Source organism: Pipra filicauda, unplaced genomic scaffold (assembly GCF_003945595.2).
Source record: "Pipra filicauda isolate LSUMZ 115617 unplaced genomic scaffold, ASM394559v2 scaffold149_size4050908_pilon, whole genome shotgun sequence".
Taxonomy (NCBI): Eukaryota; Metazoa; Chordata; class Aves; order Passeriformes; family Pipridae; genus Pipra; species Pipra filicauda.
The window spans coordinates 230,944-257,179 of record NW_024103984.1 but is presented as its reverse complement, the minus strand read 5'-3'; the positions used below and the strand labels follow the sequence as shown (position 1 = coordinate 257,179).

Here is a 26,236-nt window from a genome sequence, read left to right as displayed (position 1 = left end):
ACATCTCTGATTAAAGCTGTAAATTAAAACACCTCCTAGAAGGCTCATCATAAGTGGAAATCTGCCTTTCTTCCCTGTGGAATAGCTTTTGTTTTCTTTCCAAGGGAAATACTGAAGTCTCATCACTTGACTCATTTAAAAACCACACTAAAAGCTCAAGAGAATACAGTTCAGGAACAGAATCAGAGTCAGCATTAGGATGAACACGATTTCCTAATAAGATTTTTTCAACATAGCAGAAGTTTTCTACAGTTCCATGGATGTCTCTATTCTTTCAGGTCAGAGCTTCTCCACTTTCAGCCATACAAAAACCCAACACACAAATGCCACTTCTGCTTCTCTCTACACAGCGAACGCATGGAGGAATCAGCAGAGGCAGGTCCCCTTGGGGGACACTAAGGTCTATGTGCATTTTTAGACCATGGCCAGTCTTCTCACTGTACATGGAAAATATTCTTCCACTTATTTTGCTGAAAATTATAACCTTGTGTTGGCAGCTGATGGTTACACAGACCTGGAGAGACCCGTGGTTGTCCTCTTGCTGCATGCATGAAGAGAGTGAGAACGGCTCTCTTCGAAAGAGCATCAAGGATGAGGAGGAACCACAGAAGTGGAAAACTCAGGGGGTGGTCTGGATTTAATTTTGTTCTGGTTTATTGTAAATTTACTTTTGTGGTTACAGGATCAAGTCATCTATGGCAATAAATCGTGGGGCACAAACTTAAAGGGATTCAATACAACAGGCAGTAGAGAAACATGCCAATTTGCAGGGAACAACCCTACCGTGCATGCACAGAGGGAAGAGGGAACAGACAGAAAACCTACAGAACTGCACAACCATTTCCATCACCTGCTACAGGCCTGGCTGTAGTCAGGGTGCCAAAGGAAAAACCATTACCTGCAGTCACAGAAATTTATTAATCGGTTACAACTTCTTAGTCCCTAGATAAACTAGGAAATACTGGGGCAGAGACCAACCTCAGCCTATAGCAGTTTTCCAGATGTGTCGCCCAAGGCTCATAATACCACCAGAAAGCTCTCCTCTAAATCTTATTTTTCAGAATGAAACATACCCACTTCCAGTAGAAAATAACTACAAAAAAAGATATCTCTATATGTTTATGAAAGACCAGACACAAATCACTGCATTCTTGGACCAGGTATTTCTTTAAGGGAAAAAGAAGAGAAAGCCACATTTCAGGTCTCCTGCATGAAGTCCATTAAATATCTTCGAGATATTCTACTATCTGTAGCATCAGTATCTACAAACCAATAGTTACATATCCCTTCAGAGGAGTCATCCTGCCCTGAAATAAATACAGTCACACCAACAACTGCTAAGGGAATTAAATACTCCTTGTCTTGAATTTCCAGAGACTAAATTACTTTAAAAGATATTTTAGATACACAATTCTCACTTTGTGAGAGGCCCACAACAGGAGTTACAGGCTACGATATCCAGTTGATGTGTTTTAGTTATTTGTTTTGAAACACATCCTGAAGTAATTTGCAAGAAGGTTACAGCATCACACAGATACTGCTCCCTCTTCACTGCTTGATTCTGGGTTAAATTGATGCATTTTGCAAGTTCAAGCAGCCAAATTCTAACACACCGTGCTAAAAAAAGTCTCAGTGAAAAATATCTCCAGGTGCTTTCCTGAAAAGACAGCACATGGCTGATCACGTTCCACTGAAATCAGTAACAAAATTTCTCTTCCTATCAAAGGTTAAAACTTGAATTCTATTTGTTCATAAACCATTTAACTAGCTAAAACGAAACTAAGTCTCTTTAAGTGACAAACTTCCAGTCCTGTCGAACATACAGGCTGTCACAGCACTTTTGATGGGGCTATTAATGTCTTGGCAAAAGATTAGGATAATTGGCCAAATGCTGAGGCTGTAATATCAGTTGTGTAAATTACAATTTGGCAAGACAGGAAAAGTGATGAAGCAAACTGATGAGAGGGAGGCCATAGTGTTTTTTATCCTCCTGCTGGATGCTTTCCTTGTCAAACAACAGTCTCTCCTTTTCAGCACAGAAGTTGCACCTGTTCTCCGCTCTCGTCCCTTGCTGTCTGAGTACAAACAGGATCTCAAAAGCTAGAAGTGATGCCATTCACGATATCACTTTATGGATGGCACAAAGGACCCTCAGGACCCCTGCCCATGATGATTTTCCTGCCCCATCCTGCTGTCCGTGCTTGCAGGGACCCTGCTACAGAAACAGCTTATGAAAAAAAAATCTCTGAACTCAGGGACTCAGTGACCCAGTGTAACTGATGATAAACTGCTATTAGTATCTTAAAAGCAGAGAGCAAAGGGCAGGTTACCACATCTGTCATTGCTAACCCATTCTCATGCCTCTCACTAGGGCATCTGGAATCTTAATACCAATTTTATTTTAGTAAAAAACAACAGTAATCCAACCTATTTCCAAGTAAATATTACTCCAAGGAAGTTTCAACCGCTTTGCCCTCTATTTTGCATTGGAGAGTTAAACTGTCATATCTCCAATGGATTTTTTACCCCAAGCTTCTCGGTTACCTGACGTTATCTGAAAATAAATTAACATACTTTCAGTATGTTGGAATCAGAAGGAAAAATACCTGCAGTCAGAGGCCAACATGCTCTTTACACACTGATACACGCCATGCCTCACTCCTACATGCATATGTTACACCTCCAGCTCACTACAGGGCCCTTAGAGAAGAGCTATACAAGTTAGTCATTGCTCGCTGTCATTCCAGTTGAAGAACCTAGAGCAATACTCAGAGAGCAGGAGACCGAGCATCCATAATGAAGTCTCACATGCAGCGTTACTGCAGTGCAAGCCAGCCTTACTCATAAATCCTGAAACTCCTCAGCTCTTTCCCTAACGACCGATCAGCCAGAGCTCCTGTCATGCTCTCTTGCCCATGCACATGCACGGAAAGGGCTGAGGTTCCCTCGGCACTGAAACTCTGTGCACTCGCTCTCCCAGCTCCACAAAGATGCTGCAGTGAGTGATGCTGCACAGCTCATGGTGGATGACACACGGCATGGATTTTCACACACGGAGAAAAACGGGGGTAATCTGAGGGCTAAAAAAGGAAACAGTTTGTTTCCTTAAAGGATGAACACAACGTTGGTATGCACACAAAACATTAACAGCAATCTCAAATCATAAAAAAGACTTTTTCTCCTTGATTTTGATTCACTTAACTGACTTAGAAGCAGCTCTTTCATACTTCTCACAGAGCTTTGACCCCATATAGATGGCATCTGCATAAAATGTCAGGGGAGCGTAAACTAAGACCTACATAAAGGTTTTTATAAGGACATCCATACACAGTAAGAATTACATATAATCCATGAAAGAAACCCCTGAAAAACTGTTCCCACTATTACCCAGAAGATCAGAATGGTTAGTAGTGACCAGTACATTTATATAACATATATATTTAAAACAAATCAGAGATGAAATTTAAGCTCCACTGCTGCTTTCATGGAAAAGCTGCAATGTACAGAAAAGTCTTTGTAAACACAGTTGCATTTTTTTGCTGATACTCTTCTAAGGGTCAGAGAAAACAAGAAGAAATTAAATATGTATCAGAGACCAGCGTCCAAATACACATTTTCTCCTCCTTGCCCATTTTAATCTATAGTTTTATTTCACTGGGGAGCAATCAATTCTTTAAAATGAAGGAAAGAGAAACAGATATTTCATTCAAGAAGTGAAAACCTGGGAGACTCTGCTGCATAAAGCATTCATTTTTCCAAAAACAACCTTAAAGCCGGTTAAAAGTATTATCAAACTGCAGTCATACAGCTCCCTGGAAAACATTTTCATTTTTAAGACTTCCAAGTAAAAGTTGCGAATTTCTAATGACCAACTAGAAGGATGAGAGAGAACAAATATTAAGAAGTCCTGCACTGTTTCTTTTGTTCATTTGCAAATCATACTTTGTGTAGTACATGCTTTAAACAAGTAATAAATGTGATATTATTGGCACTAAACTTCTATGTATTGTCCACTTCCACATAACCATCATAGACTTGGCAATCACAACAAAGAAGAAAAGGACACAGAAAGCTGAGGAGCAGGTTGCTCTTTCAGCCACCCTCCTCTCCAGGCATTAAACAGAGAGCAGTGCTTGCATGTCCTAATAAGTATAAAATTAAGATCAACCAACAAGAAGAGACACCAATAAAATTTGTCTTTTTAGATTAAAATCTCTTTCCATCAGCACAGTTTTGAGGCCCATCTAGGTGTTATTTAATTTAATATAATTTGAACAATTTCCAAACATCAGTTTGATTAATTTCAACAGCATGGTGTTACAGTAAGATTTACTGTACAGGGGTTGTCTAGCAGGGAATTAATAAAGAAGCCAGTTCTTTGCCCTGAGTAACAGGAGGTTTTAAGACTTCCCAGCTTTCTAGTGGGAATACTTCACAGCACAAGCATGTTTTCTTCTGGGAGTAAAACCCACCAAAATTATTAAAAACTGAGATCAAATGGTGGTGTCAAACCCAAAGGAAATCATTCTACAGTGGAGAGATTTTTATCAAATGAAGAAAGTGGAAAATAAAGTTTTTGTTGTTGCTGTTGTGCTTTGGATTTTTAGATTTTGTTTGTTGGCTGGGTTTTTGTTGTTTTGGTTTTTTTTTTTTTTAAACAGAACACAGACACACACACACAGAGTAATCTCCCATGAAGACAAAGCAAATTTCTATGGCTTGTCATTCAGAAAACAGGACATCTTCTTTAAAATTCATAAACTACTGAAAACTCTTCATTAGGGTATGCAGAAAACATTTTCCCTAACAGAGATTGTAACATGGGCCGTTCTCTAAGCTGGTCTTCCCAATACAGAGAAGAGAAGAGAAAAGAAAAAAGAAGAAATCTAGACAACAGCAAGAGCAGAATTCACAAATATTTATTCCCATGCACATCTCAAAACACTGAATTACAAGCAACTTCAGCTGGACTTCTAAGATCAGACCCTTACCCTGTGACAGAGACAAGGAAGCCCAAATAGCAAAGCATGGATTGTCTTGAGGAAATTATCTAGATAAAGATCCCATATATTTAACAATAAAGCATGCTTTCACAACTGGCAGTAACCACAGGAAGGAATCACACTACAAGCATTTCCTAAACCTGCTTCTGTTTTTTTCTTTAGGAGAGAGACCTTTATCCAGCAAAGGCAGCGAAGGGAAAGCAGCCCACTTATTTATTTCTCTTTGCATTGCAATAGAGCTGACCTTACATAAACCAGTCTGGTATTTAACTGTCTTTCCCTTTCTTTTAAACAAATTCGAAAAATGAACCTAAACTGAGAAAACTGCTTTAAAAGGCAGGAATCGGCATCCATGAGGCACAGGAGAGGTTTGCCAGTTCTCCTTTTCACATACTACAGCTCTAATTGAAAAGGCAGAAACCAATTAAGTTTGAGAGCTTTCAGTTACAGAAATACCTGAATTTCTGCAGCAGAGACGCCATCCTGCATCCTAGTGCAACATAAATCCATAATTTCCTTTCTGAAAAACTTAACACTACCACCAAGTTAAAAAAAAAAAAAAAAAAAAAAAAAAAAAAAAAAAAAAAAAAAAAAAAAAAAAAAAAAAAAAAAAAAAAAAAAAGGAAAGGAAATTAAAAGGGAAGCTTTAAAGCTTCAGTGTGTCACTTCAGAACGGTGTAAACTGCAAATACTGAAGTGATCAGAAGTTAAAACCTAGTGCTCATGCTAATAACCAGGAGTTTTCTATTCAAGACTCAACTAGCTGAACAAACATTGAATCACAGAATCATTGTAGTTGGAAAAGATCTTTGAGATCACATGTAACAAGAGAAGATAAATTCATAATTGGAAAAGATCAACTGCATTCTAAAATGAGTTTTTTTGTTCAGTTGGTTGGGTTTTTTTCTGAGGAAAGGCATCAAATAGTATTGGAAAAAAAGGGGGTTGTTCTGGTCTCACCACCACTTTTACTTAAATCACAGCGTAGCTGTAGCTGGTGGTGATGTGAGATCTTCCCCAGAAAATCCTGCAGAGTCCAGCTGAGGGCTGCAGATGCAGGAGACAGGCTGAACAGGCACAACCGTACCATTTCCACAGTGCCACACGCATTCACACTCAGGAAGGATCCGGCTTGAAGTAGATCCCGGGTTCAGCCCGTGCCGGTGCAATTCAGTGATGAGGTGGAAAAGACAGAGCTCACACATTTCAGCAAGTGTTAGGAATGTCCATTAAGGCTCACTTTCAAGTTACCCCATAAATTATGAATATAATTAAATCGGACAGAATATAAGCTGTTGGCACTTAACTTATTTACAATAAATGCTTGGTTTGGGTAAATGGACTGTGTTTCAGCCTTTTATGCATCAAGCACCAGCTTACAACAGTCTCATTATGAGGCTGAGAATTCTCTCACTGTAAATCTTTTTTAATGGGGACTGGAGGAATGACTTTGCAGTTGTTTGTCACTAACCACTCGGAACCACGTGAAGAAAGCTGTGTGCACACACTGACAGGCGGCCAGCAGGAAATCTCTGTCACATACAGGAGATCGTATCAGGATCTTTGCAACTGTACAATCCTATGCGAAACAAAAGCGCCAAATATCTCCTTACAGCAAAAGGTTTTGTTTCAAAACTTTCTGCTAATCCTCTGCTCTCCAGTGTGTTCCAGACAAAATGAGAGATATCTGATTTTGCATATAACCGGTAACGCGATGCTGTTAAACTCCTACTCTTCATGGGTTTATAAGCCCGCTGCAAATAATTTGTTCCAGGATGCAATTTGGTAAAGAAAAGCTCAGTCCACAGATGATTTTAATACAATGTTTGCCAAAGAAACAAAATCACGTTAAATAACATTACATTGTAGAATTTTTCTTCTTAGGAGGGCCAGAGGAAGTAAAACTAAGGACAATATCTTTCTCCTTGTCCTCAGTTATTTTTTCTGGCTTTACATATTCAATAAATCTGCAGGCAGGAAATGCATTTCTACATAATATATTTTAGCCAATGGCGAATGCAAACCACAAGATATTATTTACATCCTTCTTCAGCTTCCAGACCTTTCTGTGGCTTCCGTCTCCCAGCCATCACAGCTATCCCAAATCTCAGGAAGTCTTATAAATAAGTCACTACTGTCTCTGCAGATGTCCCCTGTTTCTGACAGCTTAACTAGCCAGACAACCCTTCTCCTAGCTGAAATAACAGCCTTACTTGTTTAACACAAAATATTTCAGGCCACTATCCCACCACAGAAACATATTATGAAACTCATAACTTGATTTGATAATACTTGAGTTTCTCAAAAGACAAAATAAAAGAAAAGCCGTATTCAGAGCATGAGAAAGAGAAGGATACAAAGCATTTACCTCTAGCACAGCCTCTCCTGCTGCGTGCCTGGGACAGAAATGTTACTCATGGGAGATGAGGCCTTTTGTTAGTTCAAGTGGATCAGCTGCTTCTGGTAAGTAACCCCCCTTACTAAACTAGTTGCACTAACTCAACCCAACCTTCAAATCTGTGGCACTGGTTGGGTTCAAAGGGCAAGAACGAGAGCAGCCCCACTGGGGTTAGCCCAGGGACAGCCACGGATGGGCAGCCAGGAGGCTGGAGGAATTAAACAGCACAACAAAGCACTTCCACCTCTCCACCTAAGTGAGCGAAACATGAGAGCGATGATAAGCCAGACCTCAAAACACGGTTTTGAGGGAGGCTGAGTCAGAAGGCAGCACAAACAGCTCAGCTCCCCGGAGCCAGCCAGCACCCCCCAGCATGCCTGAATGCCTGTGGGGTACCACCAGTGCCACACACTCCACCAGAACCACACACAGGCCTTCCAACACATAGAACAGAATCATAGAATCAGTTAGATTGGAAAAAAACCTTAAAATCATCAAGTCCAACATCAAAAGGCAGAGGTGAAGACACTGTAGTTACGCTTTTCCTAAATAAAACGGCTCAGTTTTTTCAACTTGTTTCCCAGTTAAAAAAGAAGAAAAAATACCCCACAGCCATACATCATAATATGAACTCATGGAAAATATACTCATTTCACACAAAACCAGTGGAGTAAACACTTCTAAATCAAACTCACTTTAAAAAAAAAAAAAAAAATTCATCTTCAGTCATTAGTTTCCCATAAAGTTTTAGGTTTTGGTTTCTGTAAGTTAAAAATGAGTTTAGGGTTTGTGAGGGGTTTTCAGTTTGGGGGACTACTTTCTGTTGTTTTTCTCTTGACAACATAGCAAAATTCGCCTAAGGGGCTAAGACTCTCTATGCCAAGTTCCACCCAAAATTAATTTTAATGACTGACATTTTTAAACACTGAAAACTGGAACCGTTAATAAGCCCTTAAATTTGGTGGTGCTAGCAGATGCCACCATACTATGTAATTTTTAAAGCAAAAAAACATCTTCTAGCAAAAGCATTTTAATGAAGGTTGTATTAACTAGTCTGCTGGTAATGGGGTAAATCCCCTGGAATGCAACAGAAAAGCTTTCGTAGCTGGTTTGAGGTTTTATTTCTGAAAAAGTGCTGCATACTGCACTCGGGTCTATTTTGGGGTCTCCACTGGGACCCACCAGCAAGTTCTTTTCTCCTTCACGTCCAACCCTCTGTGAACTATCCCCCACCAAGAAGAAATTGTATCACCCCTCCTTCATGTTACCAGATAATTGTCTGACAGAGAATCTAATGTAACTACTGCACCTACACCTCTGCCTTCAAACCCAACTGCAGGCTCCAGCAGGGGGACGAGCTGAATCGATCTGCAACTGCTGTAATCACTGCCTCCTTCCCTCGTGTCTAATAGATACTGGCAGCATTATAAAACCTCATTTCTAAGTGACAATTTCAACAGATATGGCAGAACTGGTTATGGGCAAAAGTCACAAGTACACATGCAAGAGGATGAGCCTCATTAAACTCTCTCTCTGAATAAATACCATCAAACTCATGGTTACTGACGGAGTTATTCATCCTGCTGCACTTTCAGCAAGGGTAAGGTTACTGCTGCAGCAATATCATTACTAGACGGTATTTTTCTGGTAGAAGGAGACCACAGAAATCTTCATCAGATCTTCAACAGGAAATTCAACAGAGGTGATAGTCACCATCAAGAAAGAGCAGAAGCCGCTCCACCATTCTGTTCTCTAGAAAGCAGCCAACTTCCCCCTGTGCCTCCCTTTTCACCAGGCAACAACACAGAGTCTTCAGCCAGCCTGCACCTACTGCCCATTCCAGGTCAGGAACCAGCATCTGGGGCTTGGCCTTTAATTACAACTCCAATCTTTCACACCCCAACTTACAACCCACACTTACAACCACCCACACTTACAACTCCAATCTTTGCCCTGCGGAGAGAGGGCAACTTCTGAGTGGCATTCTCTTGTTTTCTTTCTTTTTCAAGAACGGAAGACCAAGAGTTGCAGGGGGAACAGTCTACATTTCACAAAGATGAGATCACACATTTGACAACTATGGGTTTGAATACTGCTCTTTTAGGAATATTTACTTTTATCAGCCAGAAGGTCACATTAATCTAACAGTTTTTAATAACTACCAGATCTTTATCAAACAGGTCATGAGGTCAAGGAACAAGAGTTAACAGGTACATTCTCCTCCTCAGGTGTGCCCAGTACAATTCATCCAGTTAGTGATATTTTCAGGCAAGGGTGGAAAAGACCTACCTAGAGGCTGACATACTGTGTATGGATTCAGTCAGCAACCCATGCTTTTGGGGCTCAACAAGCTGAATTGCTACATTATTAAGCACAGAGAGGTACAGCGGAGAATCAGATACTTCTGTTAGTGCAAATGCATGTGCTCACCGAGAGGTGTTAGCCAAAGAAAGCAGATTACATCTGCACTCCAAAGGTTGAACTGGCTCCTAGTTCACTTTCGGATGCCATTCCAAATGTTGATTTATAAACCTGTATGATACAAGGCTAGAGCCAAGGCTACTGTAGAGAGGATAACTCTTTCCATGTATGGTACAGCAGAAAGGACATGTCTGCTCAACAGCTCTAGGACTCGCCTTCAGAGAAAATGGAGAGTCAGGATCCCTCAGTCTCAGGCCTTCAGCCACAGTCAAACCCCTCTGCCAGAGGCACAAAGGTGCACGGTCACCCAGCAAGGGGCCTTTCTGCCTGTTGGGTTTTAGTCTGAAGGCTGAGGTGGTGAGGTAACTAAAGGACCATAGAAGAGCCGGTCCCAGGTGGCAATGGCCTAAGAGACCAAGTACTCTCAGGGGCATTCATGTCCACAAAAACAATATGAAAAAAGAGAGAGGTAAAAACAATATGAAAAAAACCCCACCAACTCCCCCCTCAACCCACAAAACAAACAAACAAGAGAAAACCATTATAAAGTAGTACAGCTTTTTATTTTGAAAGACAAAGAAGTAATTTTTACTGCTTTCTACCTGTCCATGACATTCTCCAAGCTCATCTAAATGGCAGGTCAGTACGACACTGTGATCATATTTATGTAATCAGGAAGGCTCAATACATTCATCACTATGCCAGATCCAGATACTCAGATAATGCCTAACTGTCAAGCAATACACCTACTTACTGCATACTTGCTCATAGGAGCCTGTATGAAATCTACTACCCAGACTTCTAGCTTGAGCAACAAACTCTACTTAAAAAAAAAGGAAAATAAAAAAGAAACCATACTTCTGTTACTCTGCATTTTCTCTAAGTCTAAAAATTGGTAGAGTGTATGACAGGTCCACCTCATTTTTCTTAATGATGTTTTTATTATTCTTTCACTCAATTAAAACAGAAATGGATATTGCATCTTCTGACTGTATAATTGTTATTGTAATCTGTTTTCGATCACTGCTTGGGAAATGGGTCCAAAACAACATAAACTACCCACAGCTTCAGAATACAAGCCATTTTCTTTTACTACGATACTTAAAGACACATCTATCATGTTGCTCTGCTAACATGTTTGCGTTATGGCAAAGAAGTTATTTGTAAGTTGGGAAAAGACATTATGAAAATCACCTTTTACTCCAAAGTATTGTATAACTCATATTTTATAACTACATTTCTTAATAACCATTCAAAATAATAAGGCTGGAAATTGTGCACATCTAATTTTAATATATAAATAATGGAAATGCATATAAACTAAAATATGCTCAAAATATGAATATATATTACTCTCAAAAAATAGTCTGGTTATAGTTTTGAAAATGACATGCTTCATTTCCAATATATGCCTGTCAGTTAAATTTATGACAAAATACTCTTTGTGAGTTTAGATTACCAGAATGGTAAATACTTCTATATGTGAGTTTCCTCACTTATTTGAAGTTTCTGTCCAAACGCTGACAGTGTCAGCAACTTCTCAAGAATGAAGTGGTATTGGTGATACACAAGACAGACTAATCCAGTCGCTTCTCAACATTATACAAATAGAATGATACAACTGAGAAAGAGAAAAAGTAACCTTGTGGCTATATGCAGCAATACAAATCATGCTTCTGATATAAGAAACTCCCCTTGCAACATTTCTTGCCAGATTTAGTATCTTTGAAAAGATTTGCTGTCAATAGCGTGCCTTTTCATCTCTGTGTGTCTTTGGGGAACAAATAAGGAGGGAGCATATTTAAGTGGGAGACATTTCTACTGCACTCTGAAAATGGTTATCTCAAAATATGCTGCAGCTTCATATAAAATATAGTCTGATGGATTATTTTTATTAAGCTTTTTCTTAGCTTCTTTACCTTGCTGACGTTGCTATTAACAAGGTACCGTTGTGCTCAAATTTTTTAATATTGCATGTCCCTCTGATACAAGGACATCAGTTAGAGCAAAATGCCTGAACGTTTTTACTATTAGCCAGATAATTTTCTATTTAGAACACAAGTCATATGCTTAAACTCTTATCTAGAGCTACCTGTCTCTTTTCTTCAAATTCTTTCTGTTCCCTTCATACAGCTTCTACAAATAGTGACAATCTTCTCTTTTTCCTAACATTGCTGCATGAAACACCAATAATCATTTGATAGGAAATTTAAAATATATCTTGAGTTCAGGCAGTATTTCTGCCCTAGCATCCAGTTTAGGATAACAGCAATGCAGGGTTCATTTTTTAATCAATCTGTAAATTATTTGTGTAGCTTTATTGCAAGTAGAAGTGCCTCCTGAAAGGAGGTTTTATGTAAGTCCTCAGATACTAGCAAAATCGGCGTTCACATCTTTAAAAACCAGACTAAGACTTACACTTTAAAAAAAACCAAAGCAAAACAAAAACTAACCAAACAAACAATCCCCCCCACCTCTGAAATATTTTTATAAGGGTTTCTCAATGTCAGCAACCTTAAATTGCTAGTAGACAAATGCCAACATCTTGTCTATTTGTAAATCTCCAGGGGATACCAGCAGAGCTACTACATATGTTTAAAAAGAAAAAAAAAACAACTAAAAATACCATTTCAAGTTTTTTTAAAAGTTCTCTAAAATAATGGAAATAGCACTGGAAATATGAAATATTTTTCCCCTTACCAATATCTGGATCAATGCAAACGAATACGGGGACAAAGTACACTCAACAGCTGCAGTACATGCTTTTCGTATGAAGCACATGAACTCTGGATTAAAAAAAAAATTCCTAACTACACAACTGTGGCAATATTGACAACATGACTTGATGGCTGCAAACGCACCACACATTAAAGGAGCCAACACTCGTGAATGGCCACGAGAGCCTCAGCTAGACGGGCTAACAACTGCCCCCAAATTAAACGGCAGAGCATATTTTCTGTCTTCCATACCACTAATCAATGTAAACTCATTTGTGTGGAGCCCCGCAGCAGAGAAGCTGCCGCGGAACATTCTGCAACAAGTACAAAGCTTGTTGGAGGGCAATTTTTTTTTTAGTATGGCTAGAGGCTAGAAAACATTTCTCAAAAGCTATCACTCAGCTGCCTTTTGTCTGCCGTGAGTATTTCTTACATCTGCATTAGTGACACATGCCACCGTGGGGACCAGTGCATCTGACCCAGGACATTTCGTACAGTAGGAACCAATTACAACAAGGCAATTTTTTTTCCAAAGCTAGAGAGGGCATCGGTTCCCTGTTCAACACAGCGGGCTTGTTTCAAAACCACTTTGAGCTTCAAAAGGAGAGCACACTTGTTCAGTAGTTACAGAGCCTGAATCAAGCACAGGTTATCTTGAACAAATCCCCAGCATATCAATTCAAAGGGACTTGGTAATACTTTATACCTTGAAAAACTGGGCCTTTAATCCTAAAAACACAGCAGTAGTTACTAATTTAACTAAATTATGAGGGGCAGTAATTAAAGGCCTAACTTAGCTATGCCTTCCAATTTGGGATTCAAAAGAAAGTCTTCTCAAGTTTTACAGATTTTCAGTTATTTTGAAAAGTTTAAAAATAAGATCTAAAAGCAGGTTGGGGACTGCTCAACCACAGAAATAAGAATTTTCCTAAACAGGTCACACAGATGTTTGGTAAATATAAATACATGACTGCAATAACTCTCTTCATTTTACAACATCATAGATGCCATATTGTATTACCATGTTCTGTGTCAATGGGAGTGACAAAAATCGTACCGGTTCAAGTATTTTTCTTAAGCTCCAAATGACTGTTGTGACCCTTTTTCTCCCCATTCCAAACAGACAGCTTTAAAGAAAACAGCAGTAATAGAAAGTAACTGCAAAAATAAATATTTAGGCTAGCATCTCCATCAAGAGTACTAAATTCAAATACTTTTAAAGAAATTTTAAAGTAAATTATATCATCTGAATGTCTATGCTACAAACTAGAAAGTTTCAATATAACGTAGCTGTCTGTTGAAATGATGACCTCATAACAATTACATTATGCCAGATTTTTTCTACTTTTAAATCTAGATAAAATATTCAGCTCAGTAAAAGTATTTAAATAGAACACAAAGACTCCACAAAATTAATTATTTGGGAAAGGAGTCTTCAAACTTCACCTTTACATGTTTATTCATAACAATGAAAGTCTAATACTGTTTGTCTTCCTTCAATGTCCGAATTCTTCATTTAAATTCTGAGTGGGAAATACGTCGCTATTTAATTTCTTGAGAATATGTTTCCTGATTGGCATCTTTATAGTTTTTAATATGATTTTGTCATCTTCTTTAGGCATAAGAATAATTCTGGGGAGCAACTGACAAACTCACCTTAGCAGGAGTTTTCAAAGGATTGCCCTATCAATAAATGACAATAAATATACTATGTTCTATACCAGTGAAACTAAGAAAAGGTAGGACTCAACTTATAAAGGGAGGGAGAAACAGAGAATTAACATGGACTATTTCAAAGATGTTGGTTTCTTTTCCTTTCCTTTGGTTCATGATAAGAATAACAGCATGCAGTTAACTAACATGGCCATGGGTGTGGGGCGGGGAGGAAGTGGGGAGATGACTTGAAACATTTAGGAACTGTTGCAGAGCAAAAAAAAAGGTTTACTACCACTAATCTTAAATCTTGAATTCAAAATTGTCAGTGGCTTTCTGCAGATGCAACTTAAGAGTTCCAAAATTACTCTAAACATCAAATTATGTCTAGGTCACTGAATGGGTGGATACCCTATATTCTGTTTAATGCATATGTTCAATTGCACATATTTTAACCAACTGTGTCTTTATTTTAATAACAGACCAAGTACTGAAAACACATAAAGAAAGACTATTTTTCTACCTCAGCAAAAAATACAGCTGATACACTGCATGACCCTTCAGGAGTGACTGCTCTGTTTATTCTATTTACATGACATGATCTGATTGGAAAAGGGAGAGAGGGATGGAAATCAGCAAAAAAAACAGAAATTCATTTTTAACTATCATTCCTGAAAAAAAATCACCATCTTGCTTCTCTTGTTGTTCCTATTAAATTAGAGGTCTCTTCATCATTATGTATCAGAAACATGTAAAATCCAAGATTTCGCATTTCTTCCTAATCTCTACTGAACCATATCAAAATACAAAGCAACGTTTTCCAACTATTCTGCCACGGATAAAACAAAATGTATACACACACTGCTGGTTCCTGAACTAACAAGGATTTGCGGCTTTCAAGCTTCCGTATCCCAGTGCGCTTAATTCTTTCAAATAGCTACGTACTTCTTTCAGGCAGCAGGAAGATATTCTTCATCTAGGATCTGGGCAGGAATCTAAAACTTAACCTTTCACTTCACTCAGTTCCTAAGGACAAGAGAAACATGCTTCCTTACTCTGTTCAGGGTGCCATTTAGAGCTCAATGTCAACTAACCATTTAGAACAGAGGAGCAAATTTGATCAAGCTGTACTCTTCTGTTGGCACAGAAGTGGATTTTCTCTCTAGTAAAGTACTTTAAATCCTTGTAAAAAACATAAAAGGTAGCACGAACCCTACGATATTTTTGCAGAAATATGCAGAATGGATTTTGACAAACAGCTCTTTAGCCATTCTCAGTCGGTGTTTCTGTCACTCCAGAGATATATTAAAACTGATTTCTGACTCCACCTAAGCACACACGACCATGATATATCACAACTTCAGGGGGCTTACAGCAATTAGTAGCAGCGCTCCGAAGAGTCACTGCATCCACATTTCTGGTACATCTGACTTTGTACAAGCACAGCAACCACAGCTACTGATTAACAACCCAATCATACACTTTGGTTTGAATTGCCTGAAAGCTTTCCCCTCATTAATATTCTGTAAATTGAATCACAGTTTTTAACAGTTAAATGAATAAGAATATATTACTATCAGACTGCGTCAAACTAATTTAACCAGAAAATGTTTTGCAATCATTTCCTGCTCCAAATTTGAACATGCTCCCTTGGCTGTATTTTGGTTCTACATTTCTATTTCAGCAAAACCAAACTTCAGAAAAGCTCATTCTGCATACTGGCATTTTAAGTTGCATTCAGAGGCTTTTGATGCTTATTTTCTACACTCTTCAAAATCAGCACATACGTATATACATGCACATCCACTCTTACACAAACAGGTTCATGAACTGCAATCAACAATTTTGTAAATATAAGTTTCCTCGTCATTAATCATCCCTTTTTTTTTTTAATCCTTATGGAGTGAATTACCAACTGAGAGGAGACGCCAATTCTAGTAAGTGAATGTTACCCAACAGGGATATAAAGCTGTCAACACCATAGTGCTCTTGCTTGCTCTAAACTCTCTCCCAGACTTCATATGTTTTTTAAAGCGATATTAGCCTTTTTTCCCGGGGACCTTTCTAAAACCTGCCTCTCCTGAAAATTGGAGCACTTGTGCTTTATTACACACAGCTTTTAAAACAGACAGGTTAGGTAACTGTTGAAACATTTTAGAAAGCACTGGGTTAGTCAAGCAAACCAAAACCGGACTCTAACACATTGGACTGACGCTAACAACATTGTAAACAGCACCAAAACTTTTAAACCCTCAATTAAACACAACCTTTAAGACCTCGTTTATCTTTTTAGTGACCTTCACCAGTTTATTATAGCTGCTGTAATGGCCCTTGGAATTAAGTACATTCATGTTAGGAATAAAAAAAAAAAAAACAAACCAGGAGAGTCATAAGGCAAAATTTCTCATGAGAACAATTGATTTTCTGTCTGCACTACAAAAGCTTATTTGAAAACACATTTTCACTCATAAAACCAGAGAGAAAGCTAAAAACACCTACAGCACTATAGTATTTCTCTATTTCTCAGGGAAGTCACTAGAAAAATAATTGCAGCAAATACTACGATTATAAAACTGGTTACCAAAGGTCATCAGGCTCATCTTAGCACCAGTTAGTTTAGAGCTTATTGCTCTGCTCTCAGGAATTAACTTCAGAAACAGATATTATTACACCAAAAAGCCACCTGACAAATAAGAAGGAATTTCAGCATTTACAAATCTAAGGCCCAAAATGAGATGAAAAACAGAATTGCTAGCATTTGTCTTTGCTTTCAAAACCTTTAGATACACTTTATAGAATCAAAAATAAAACAAAAACTAAAGTGGTCTCTAGTTTTCAGTAAAGTATTTCCACTTTTGTCCCAAGCGAAATTCACATTCAATAAATATTAGCACTTTTTAAAGCTTGAGAAATAAGAATAAACTGAAAGTCTGACAATTGAAGCCTTAGACATCATTTCACTATGACTTTCAGTAGTTTCCTTTTAGTCAAATTCTACACACAATACTAGGAGAGCCTTCATTAATATTTATTTGAAAGAAGTTTTATACTAATTTGCCGGTATATTAAAAGTAAGCCTTCCCACAAACGTCTACAGCTGCATTTTACAACTCAAGTGAAAAAATTACTAACACCACAGCGATCACTGCAAAGATACAGACTTCCAAAAATACCCAAAACAGGTGAGATCTGCATTCAGGAAAAGATCACTTGGTCACACCAGTTCTTAAACATCAAACTTGAAAAACAGCAGAAGACAAAATATCTGGAAATTAGCTATGTTGATTTATTGTGAGAGTATTTCCAGGAGAAAAAAAAAATTAAATCAATTTTAAACAGCACCATTATCTTATTAAAAAAGTCTGCCTTAACTAATTTAGTATTGAGTATTATAGAACCTAGATAGGTATTCAGACAAGAATAATTTTCTTCTTGCTTTCAGTATCAATAAAGACTAATGAATAACCTTTATTATGAACAGCCTAAATGCAAAGAGATTGAGACCGTTTAAAGAACACCGGTTAAGAAAAAGAAAATATATTACTCCTGCATTTCTTAATCCCCCAGACTGTTACACTCCAGTCTATAACATCTTTACAAATGAGCTGAAGACTAATGAATGAAAACTTAAGCTCTTAAAAGTTTGCTTTCAGAAATGAAAGTCTCTTTCTGGAGTGGAAGAAATCTTCCATACCTTAACAGGCCAGATTCATGCTGAGCCACCGATATAACTATAAAATTTCTCTTGGGTAACACAGCTGCAACTAGAAAGCAACATATATGTTCCAAAACATTTAAAAACATTCTTTAAAAGTATATTTCTATAAATGCCCCAAGGAAAATAATTTCATCTTTCGTTCTAACATTTTCTTTAAGATCAAGCAGCTGTAATGCCTGAGTCTCAAGAAAGGCATCCAAAACTACACATATTACTTTTTATATGATTATCTAGTTCATTTTTACAATTATTCAACAAATTATTTCTCCATCAATTTGTAAGTGGAATAGTACTACAAGTCTTTCACTGTAAAGCTGTTTCTTCATTTTCCATACATTGGAAGAACACAGAGAAGAGATTTAAAAAATAGATATATAGTCATCCAAGAAACAGAAAAAAATGGTGAGCTCTCTTACCCTTCATTAGGTATATAAATGAATCCTACGTTTTTAAAATAAAATATGCAGCTCCTTAGCAAACTTCAGCAATTAGGAAGCCTATTGAGCCAAAGAGGTCTAAAACAGGCATCTAATGGTAAAATCGCTAAATAAACCTTCACGTAATAGAGAGTCATGTGACAACTGTATCAAAGTATCTCTTGAAACGCCATTTACACAAACTCTTTATGTATAAACAACTACAATTGTGTGTTACCACTCTGCTCATTTTAAAACATGAATACAGAGTTTTTTTGGGGGGTTGTGGGGTTTTTTTGAGGTAAAGGTAAAATTTGTGGCCTTTCCTGCAGTATTCTGCTCACAACATCTGACTAATTTCAAGATTTTTAAATATATTTTTCCTAACACGAGGTTGCACTGTGTTAAACACGACAGCATCAGAGTTAAGAGGAAAAAAGAGGGCATTTAGGAAAGGTGACTGTAAAGTTTATCCTGCCTGGAACAAAACGGGGGAAAAAACAACCATGAGTGTCGCTTAAAACATGCTTTAAACACAAAACTGAGCAGCAACTTAGAAGCAAATTATGAAAGATTAAGTATTCTAAAGAATTGCGGGAAAGCTGAAAAACTAATTTCAGTATATTTGCTGAATATATTCAGCACATGAATATATGTGCTGAACCTCGCACATGCTTTGCCCTGTCCTCTTTTACAACAATTGCTACAAAATGCTACTTACCGAAAGAAAAATAAAATCCCTAAATGCAAACATAAACGCTGCCGTTTTTCCCACCCTGGAGACCCCATTCTCAGCGTTGTGACGGTGGGTGTAACACACCTAACTCGTGTCACCCGCACCCGTGAAGGCAGCCGGGCTGCCCGCACCTAACCCGGGGGCGATGCCCTCTCCCCGCCGTGCCCTCCGGGAACGCCGGCGGGGCAAGGGGATGCCGGCGGCTGCCCCGGGGCAATCCGCACGAAGGAAACGCCGAGCGCAGGACACGCTCCCAGCCCGTCACCCTCCGACAGGATCAGGCCTGGCCCTTTGTGAGCCGCCCGGCCCGGGGTGGCCTCTTTCGGCAGGCGGCCTCCTAACGCGGGAGGGTTGCGCGCCGCACACCCGGTCCGAGCCCTCCCGCGGACCCTCGCCACCGCAGCAGTGCCGAGCAGCCAAACGCTTTCCCGGGAAAGGGGGCAACGGCCCTCCAGCTGCCGCACGGACCTGCCGGTCCCTCCGGCCCTGCCGACCCGCCCGCCACACGGTGCCCCGGGCCCGCCGCCCCGCGCGCCCCGGCCGGCGGGGCCGCCGTGAGCGCGGCCGCACGGTTACCTCCCACGGGCTTGGTGACGGCGCCGTTGGGCCTCCCGCGGGTGCCCATGGGGCTGCCGTTCTGCTCCAGCCTGGCCACCTTCCCGGGGGGGGGCCCTTTGACATCGGGGCTGCCGCTGCCTCTGTCGGGGCTGTCCCGCAGGCAGGGGCTCTCGCTCCTCCGCTCCATGCTCGGAGACGCGGCTCCCGCTGGCAGGTCGCAGTAGAAGGAGCACGGACCTAGGGGTGAGAGAAACAAGGGGCGCTTCAGTGGCCGCCGGCTCGCGCCGCCGCCCGGCACCGGGCCCCGCTCGCCTGCCCGGGCCCCCGCAGCGCGTCCCCCGGGCGGCCCAGCTCAGCCAAGCCGGGCGCAGTGCCGCCCCGCTCCCGCCGCCGGAGCCGGCCCCGCTGGAAGCGAGCGGTTCGCCTCACCCGCCCGGCCCCAACCTGCCGCGGGCGAGGGCAGCGCTGCGCCACGGTGCCCATCGCGCCCGACAGGCCGGCGGGCAGGAGCACCCCCGCCCGCCGCAGCCAGGTGCTGCGCCCCGGGTCCGGCCGCGGCCCTGGCCCGCCCCCGGGGGCCGCGGGGAAGAGGCTGCCAGTCCAGGCGGCCCCGCTGGCACGGCCCCCCCGCGCCAGCCAGCTGTGCAGCCACAGAGTAGCCGGCTGCTGGCGAGGAAGCCTCTAGCGAGCGGCTCCCGCGAGCTGCCGCTGTACTTACTGCTTATAGCCTGTCTGTAAGTTGGCTGAGTTGGGCTCTGTCCATGGATCAGAAGTAGAGAATCCAGGGTGGAAAGTTTTCTTGTTTCCTCCTCTTACGCCGCGTTCTTCCCTTCTACTCCTTCCCCCACCCCCAGCCCCCTCCTCGCCCTCCTCCGGGGGTGCCGGGGCGGCGGGGCCGGGGCGGCTGCCCGCGGGGCGGCAGGGGCAGAGCCCCTTCCCGGAGGGTCCCGGGTGGCGAGCGGAGCGGAGCGGGGAGGTCGGGACGAGGGGGCGGGGAGCCGCGGGGACGCTGGCTGCGGCGCGGAGGAGAGGGGAGAGGGAGACGACTTCTCACACCTTCAGCGGAGAAAATCAATACCGGGGGAGACGGGGGGAGGAGAAGAGGGAGCGCCGCTCTCCCGGGCTCCGCGGCGGCGGCGGGTGCCTGGCGGTGCGGGGAAGCGGCGGCGGCGGCCCCCGGTGTGTCACTTTCAATCGCTCCCTCCTCTGCCAGCCACAGCAGCGGCAGGAGGGACTCGCCACAGAGAGCGGAGAAACGATTATTAGTTGCGTTGAGTCATCAAGGCAAAGTGAGTCCTTTTTGGGGTTGTCCTTGGTTTCGGGTTTGGTGTGTGTGCACGCCTGTGTGTGTGTGTCTGCCTGTCTGTCTGCGCGGCGTTCCCGTCCCAGGGCTGTGCATCCCAAACATCGCCACCCCTCCTCGCCTTCGACACCCCTCCCCCTCCCCGCCCCCCCCGCAAAAATCAAGTCTCGGTGCTATCTCCGGATCGGGCGCAGACGGGCGCGCAGCAGCCCACCTCCTCCCGGCCCGGCCCGCCCCGCGGAGCCCCAGCCCCGGCCCCGCTGCGCGCAGGGGTGGGAGGCAGAGACCCACCTGGCAGGAAATTAAACACCAATAAATAAATAATACATCTCGCACGCGAAAAGGGAGCGCGGTGCCGCGCGAAGGGAGGGCGTGGGGCGGGCTGGGTGGGGAAGGGGAAGCGTGGCAGGACGAGGCATTGGTGACAGGAGAGATCCAGGGCAGAAAGGCGCAAGGACAGGGGCAGTCGGGCTGGGGGAGGGCCGAGGGGAAAGGAGAGGAGGAGGAGCCGGGAGAAGAAGGGGAAGGGAGGGGGGGGATAGTGGGGAAGCCGGAGTTGGGGACACCGGACCGACCGAGGAGGAGCAAAGCTGCCACCGACATTCAGTCCCGGCGCCCGGGTCGGTCCGACGCAGCCGGTGCGGCCTCGCAACCTCCTGCCACCCTCCCTCGTCCCCCCGGGAGGCGAGCGGCGGAGGGGACCCTCCCGCAGCCGCTCCTCGCCGGGCCAAGGCGACAGTAACTTTTCGCGGTGCGGCGGGTCCTGCCGCCCCGCGGGCCGGTCGCGCTTCCTCCGGGCCGCCGGGCGGCCCCAGGTAGGGCCGCGCCGCCGCCCTGCTCTCCGCGCCCGGCTCCAGGCAGTTACCGGGGTGGTCCTGAATAATTGATGGCGGGGACCGGGAGGAAGTGACAAGCGGGCAGGGAAGCGCTGCTGCTGCCGCCGCTAAATTATTTAATAGCTGAGCTCCGGGTAGGGCATGACAGCGCTACCGAAGTGCAGCCAGCGGGGCGGGCAGAGCTCTGGCCGGGAAGTCGCATGGGGCGGGATCGAGCCCCTCACCGGTGCCGAGAGGCGAGCGGTCGCCCGGCAGGCAGGCAGGCAGGCAGGCAGTCCCCTCTGTCTCCGATGCAAGGTGCACCGCGCCGCTCCCCGGGGCCGGCGGCGGCGCGGGCGCGTCCTCGGGCGGGGGCCATGCCCGGCGGGCGCCCCGAGGGCCCGCAGCGCCCCCTGCCCGGCCCGGGGGGCGCGGGGGAATGAGCGGCGGCCCCGCGCCGCCGAGCCCTCCCCGCCCGCCCGGCGGCGGAGCGAGACCCGCGTTAAGGTGGACCGAGGGAATCCCTTCTGGTGCGGGGGGCGGGCGGCGGACGGGCGGCGGAGTAGGAGGGGGGGGCGGCGGGCACCCGGAGTGCCCCGACACCCCCCTACTCCGCCTCCCCCGCCGCCCGTCCGCCGCTGGCTCCCGGCGGGGCGCCGCCCTCCCCGCCGTGCCCCCTTAAGAGCTCTGCTTTTTACGGTGGCGCCGGAGGGTCAAAAAAAAGGGGGCTTCGGGGGGGGGGGGTTGATGGGGACCGGAGCCCCCCCGCCCTGGGCACGGCGGGAGCGGGGACCGACGGGAGCATCACGGCCACTGGACAGCCCTGGAGACAGGGTTTCGTTCGCCCCACAAACGCCTGGGGAGGGTCGGGTGGGCAGCAGCGGCTGTCCTGAGCCCGCACGCAGCCGTCCCGGTGCTGCCCCGGGACTAGGAGGAGGGTCAGGTCCCCGCGGGAGAGCGGCCGCCGCCGACCCCGCAGCGCCCCTCCTTCCCTACGGGCGGCACTGACAGCCCGCCGAGCGCTCTGATGTCCCGGTGGGCTCCAGGCCGCCCCCGAAAGCGCTGCCGGGAGAAGCAGAGGATCCCAGGGCAGGGTAAGAGAAATCATCCCTTCGTCCCACACCCGACCTCCGGCCCGGCCCCGAAAAGCAGTCCTGCGGTTTCCCTCGCCTCGGCCGAAGGACTCGTGTCTCTCCCCGCCTCGGCAGGGGCAGGGGGACCCGCCGCCAAAGTGCCAGCCTTGCCCCGGGACAGCAAGCCTTGAACGCGGGTGGGAGCTGGGTCCCACCGCCGGCTGAAGTCTGGGGATCAGGAGAAGATGCGGGGGCCAGCGAAGGCCGGGGGCGGGGGGGCCGCCGCCAGGGCTAGGGCTCCGGGAGCGCTCGGAGGAGCGAGCGCCGGTGCCGGGAACACTCAGGCTGCGGAGCAGAGAGCCAGCGGCTGCCGCCAGCCGCGTCTCCCGCCGTTCCTCTCAGAAAGGAGCCTCAAAGTTTGGAGAACTCTCGGTTTTCTTTTTAAATAACTCCATCTAACTTTTCTCCTTTTTTTTCCCCCCGTCTAAATCTGATAAAGCTCAGCAGCAGCTCTTACATGGAAGTTAGCGTTTTCCACCAGCTATCGAATAATTGAATAATGTTTTGTTCTTACCTTTGATGCTGAACTACGAATTCCCGCGGATCAATGGCCAGAAAGTTAGAAGAATTGGTGATTTAGGACTTCAGTACTTCTGGAAAAAAAAATGCCAATGGTTTAGCCAGGATCTTCCCTGTCTGATTCGTTACTATTATTATATCTGATGATGTGGATGGATGGATGGAGAGATTCAATCCAAGCCCATTAATGAGCTATTTTATAAACACCACCGTCTGAAGATCTTCATTTACATTTTGTCAGTGATCCTTTCCTTAACAGCGGAGACGTGTGGCGACAGCGCGATTACAGGACTTTAGTAAAGCTCCTATAAGAGTACGACTGGTTTGTTAATCGATTAATATTTTATTAAGTGTAAATATTTTATAAAGTTTTTAGGAAAGCTATCGATTCTAAATTATTAAACTAGTCAGAAGGGCATTTGAATAATGCATACAATTAAATACATTTAAATATATATGTAGCGATTGCTTCATTTGCAATGAATCCCCTACACCTTTCTCTTGCTTTCGTTTTTTTCCTCCACGGACAGCTGGTTTCTCATTTGCGCGTTCACTGGAGTATCAGGATGGTCATATATATGTTTATTCCGTATTTATAAACTGAATGTTTACATAAAATACTCTTTGAAAAAATAACATTGAGATCGGGAGCGGTAATAATTTGAAAATTTTGACGCAGAAGCAAAGGGGGTTGTTAGTGAAACAAGGAAACTGAACCGAGTTTGTATAAATTTTGCTGGTTGGTAACTTCTGTTTTGTAAACATCACTTAATTTAGACAGATTTTATGAAGCACGATGCTTATTTTTCTTTTACATATTTTTCCCAATAAAAGCCTTTTCTTTCTGTTTTAAATTACAAACACTTTTTTTCCCTCGTTGCATGATTTTCACATGTTGTCCTTATTTCCACTGGAAAAAAAAGGGCGATTATTTCCCATCGCTTTCCTCATCCGTCTTCAATGTCGCAATTTAAAAAAAAAAGGATTTTTTTACTATTATTAATAACCTGGTTTTTTCCTTACACGAACTCCACTACGAGAATTTTTTGCTCTCGCACTCTGTTGAGAGAAGGAGTGGATGCGTTCCGAGCACCCAGCTCTCCTTGTTGCTGAAGTTCATGGACGCCTTAAGTGGTTGATTGCCAAAAAAAATTTGAACAAAAACACCTCCTTGGAAAGGTTTGGTTTTCATTAACTACGGCTTTTAAAGCCAGAACGCATGGAAGCGATCGCAGCTCCGTGCCCGCACAGGCTCCAGTGGCGGGCGGCTACAGCCGGGGCTGCCGCGGGCCCCCGGGCCGGGGCGGCCCTCGCCCCACGCAGCCGGCCCGAGAGCTGCCCGCCGTGTCTGGCAGGATCCGACGGGCCCCCGGGCGCTCTTTCTCGCCTCCTACTTTGTCTCCCTCCTGCCCAGTGACTTCCCGGGGCCACGGCGCCCGCGGGACGGCAGCCTTCCCACGGGGCACTTCGCCCGGGCCGAACACTACAGTCCTGGGGGACGCCGGCCCGCCGCCCGCCGGCACCGCCTCGGAGCGCGGAGATCCCGGGGTGCTGCGACGGCACAGTGGCCGGTGGGATCGGAGCGGGGCGGCCCCGCAGCACCGGCGGGGCAGCGCAGGATCCCCCCGCGGGGGCGGCGGCCGCAGCAGGCACCGCCAGGGCACCGGGGCAGGCGGAAAGGGGCAGGCGGCTCCCGCAGGCGAGGGCTCCCGTCTTGCCCCTCGGGCCAGGCTTCATCGCGGCGGGACCAGAGCCCGCGGCCGCTCCTGGGGGCCGGGACCACCCGCCTGACCCGTCCCGGCGCCTTCGCCTTCGCACAGCGCCATCGCGCGGGCACCGGCGCCGGCGCAGCCCGAGGCGCCGCTGCTCTCGCCCGCCCGCGGCCCCGGCGGTGCGGGAAGGGCGCAGCACCTGCCGCGGGACCGGGCGGGCCCTGCCGCCACCCTCCACTGCACCCTCAGCCCCGCTGCGGCGCTCCGCCCTGCCCGCCACGTGCCGTCGAGGCTCCGGCACCTGGACGGGGCAGAGCGGTGGCACGGGCAAACCCGCGGCGGGCAGCGCCTGGGGACCGACCTCCTGCCCGGCAGCGTTTTTTTCGCGCTCTCCTCGCGGGCTGGGAAAGGCGCTGGGCAGCCGAGGAGCTGAGCTCCTCTGCGCCTCTGGCATCAAGCTCTCCCTGTCGGGGACGAGCCGTCTAACCTTGCTGCCGTAGGAGGGATTCCCACCCCTCTATACTACCGCGATCCCTCGCTCAGCGCCAGGTTCAGGAGGTGAAGCCAAAACGAAACGAAAATGTCCCTGAGCCCAAGGGCTGGAGGAGCCTGGCCCTGCCCGCAGCACTTAGAGGGGGGAGCTCTGCCTCCAGCCGACAGTGCCGGCGGGACCACGGCGCCGGCCATCGTCCTTTCCCAGCCGCAAGCCACTGCTTTCCCCCGGCAGCCCAAGACTAAACGGGCGGCTGTCCGGAGGGGAGCGCGGTGGCTGCCGGGGTGCCTGGCGAGTCTCCCGGCTCGGCGGCACAGCGCCTCGGCCCCGCGGGAGCCCGCTCTGCCTCCCCTGCGCACCGTCGCCTGCCTCCAGCCCCATCGGGGTCCACGCGTCTCGTTCGTGCTGTGCCAATGGAATAAGTAAAATTAAAAACAACAAACCAAAAGCGTCTTTACGGCGCCTGAGCTCCGACCAAAGCTTTTCGGGACAGCAGTATCCCTGCAGACCTACCCTCGCCTCTATCCTTCCCCTCACTGGTTTTATTAGTAAGTCTTTTGCCGCTAACGCTGGTCGTACGGAGAAAGAGCTGCGGACAATAGAGAGACAATCTCTACAGCCAGACGTATACAGGGAAGGGA

At 45.4% G+C, this 26,236-nt stretch overlaps 2 protein-coding genes across 6 annotated transcripts in view; both read right to left on the bottom strand.

Annotated features, from left to right (window-relative positions):
• SATB2 (SATB homeobox 2) overlaps positions 1–21,070 on the bottom strand; it is a 128,603-nt gene extending 107,533 nt beyond the window's left edge. Inside the window, exons 1-2 of one of the 5 annotated variants that reach the window (XM_027725718.2) lie at positions 20,339–21,070; positions 19,639–19,857 (exon numbers count right to left, since the gene is read on the bottom strand). In XM_027725718.2, coding sequence (XP_027581519.2) covers positions 19,639–19,807 — 169 coding nt within the window. In that variant the 5' untranslated portion in view covers positions 19,808–19,857; positions 20,339–21,070. The other 4 variants (XM_027725720.2, XM_039378851.1, XM_039378850.1 and 1 more) reach the window with 4 other exon arrangements.
• Positions 20,433–25,556, bottom strand: LOC120322741 (collagen alpha-2(I) chain-like). Its single transcript, XM_039378846.1, has 5 exons — positions 24,590–25,556; positions 24,414–24,516; positions 22,536–23,156; positions 21,499–21,798; positions 20,433–20,676 (listed from the first exon to the last, which is right to left on the bottom strand). The coding sequence occupies exons 1-5, from the start codon at positions 25,554–25,556 to the stop codon at positions 20,433–20,435; spliced, it is 2,235 nt and encodes a 744-aa protein (XP_039234780.1).
• Positions 25,557–26,236: the final 680 nt, after the last annotated feature.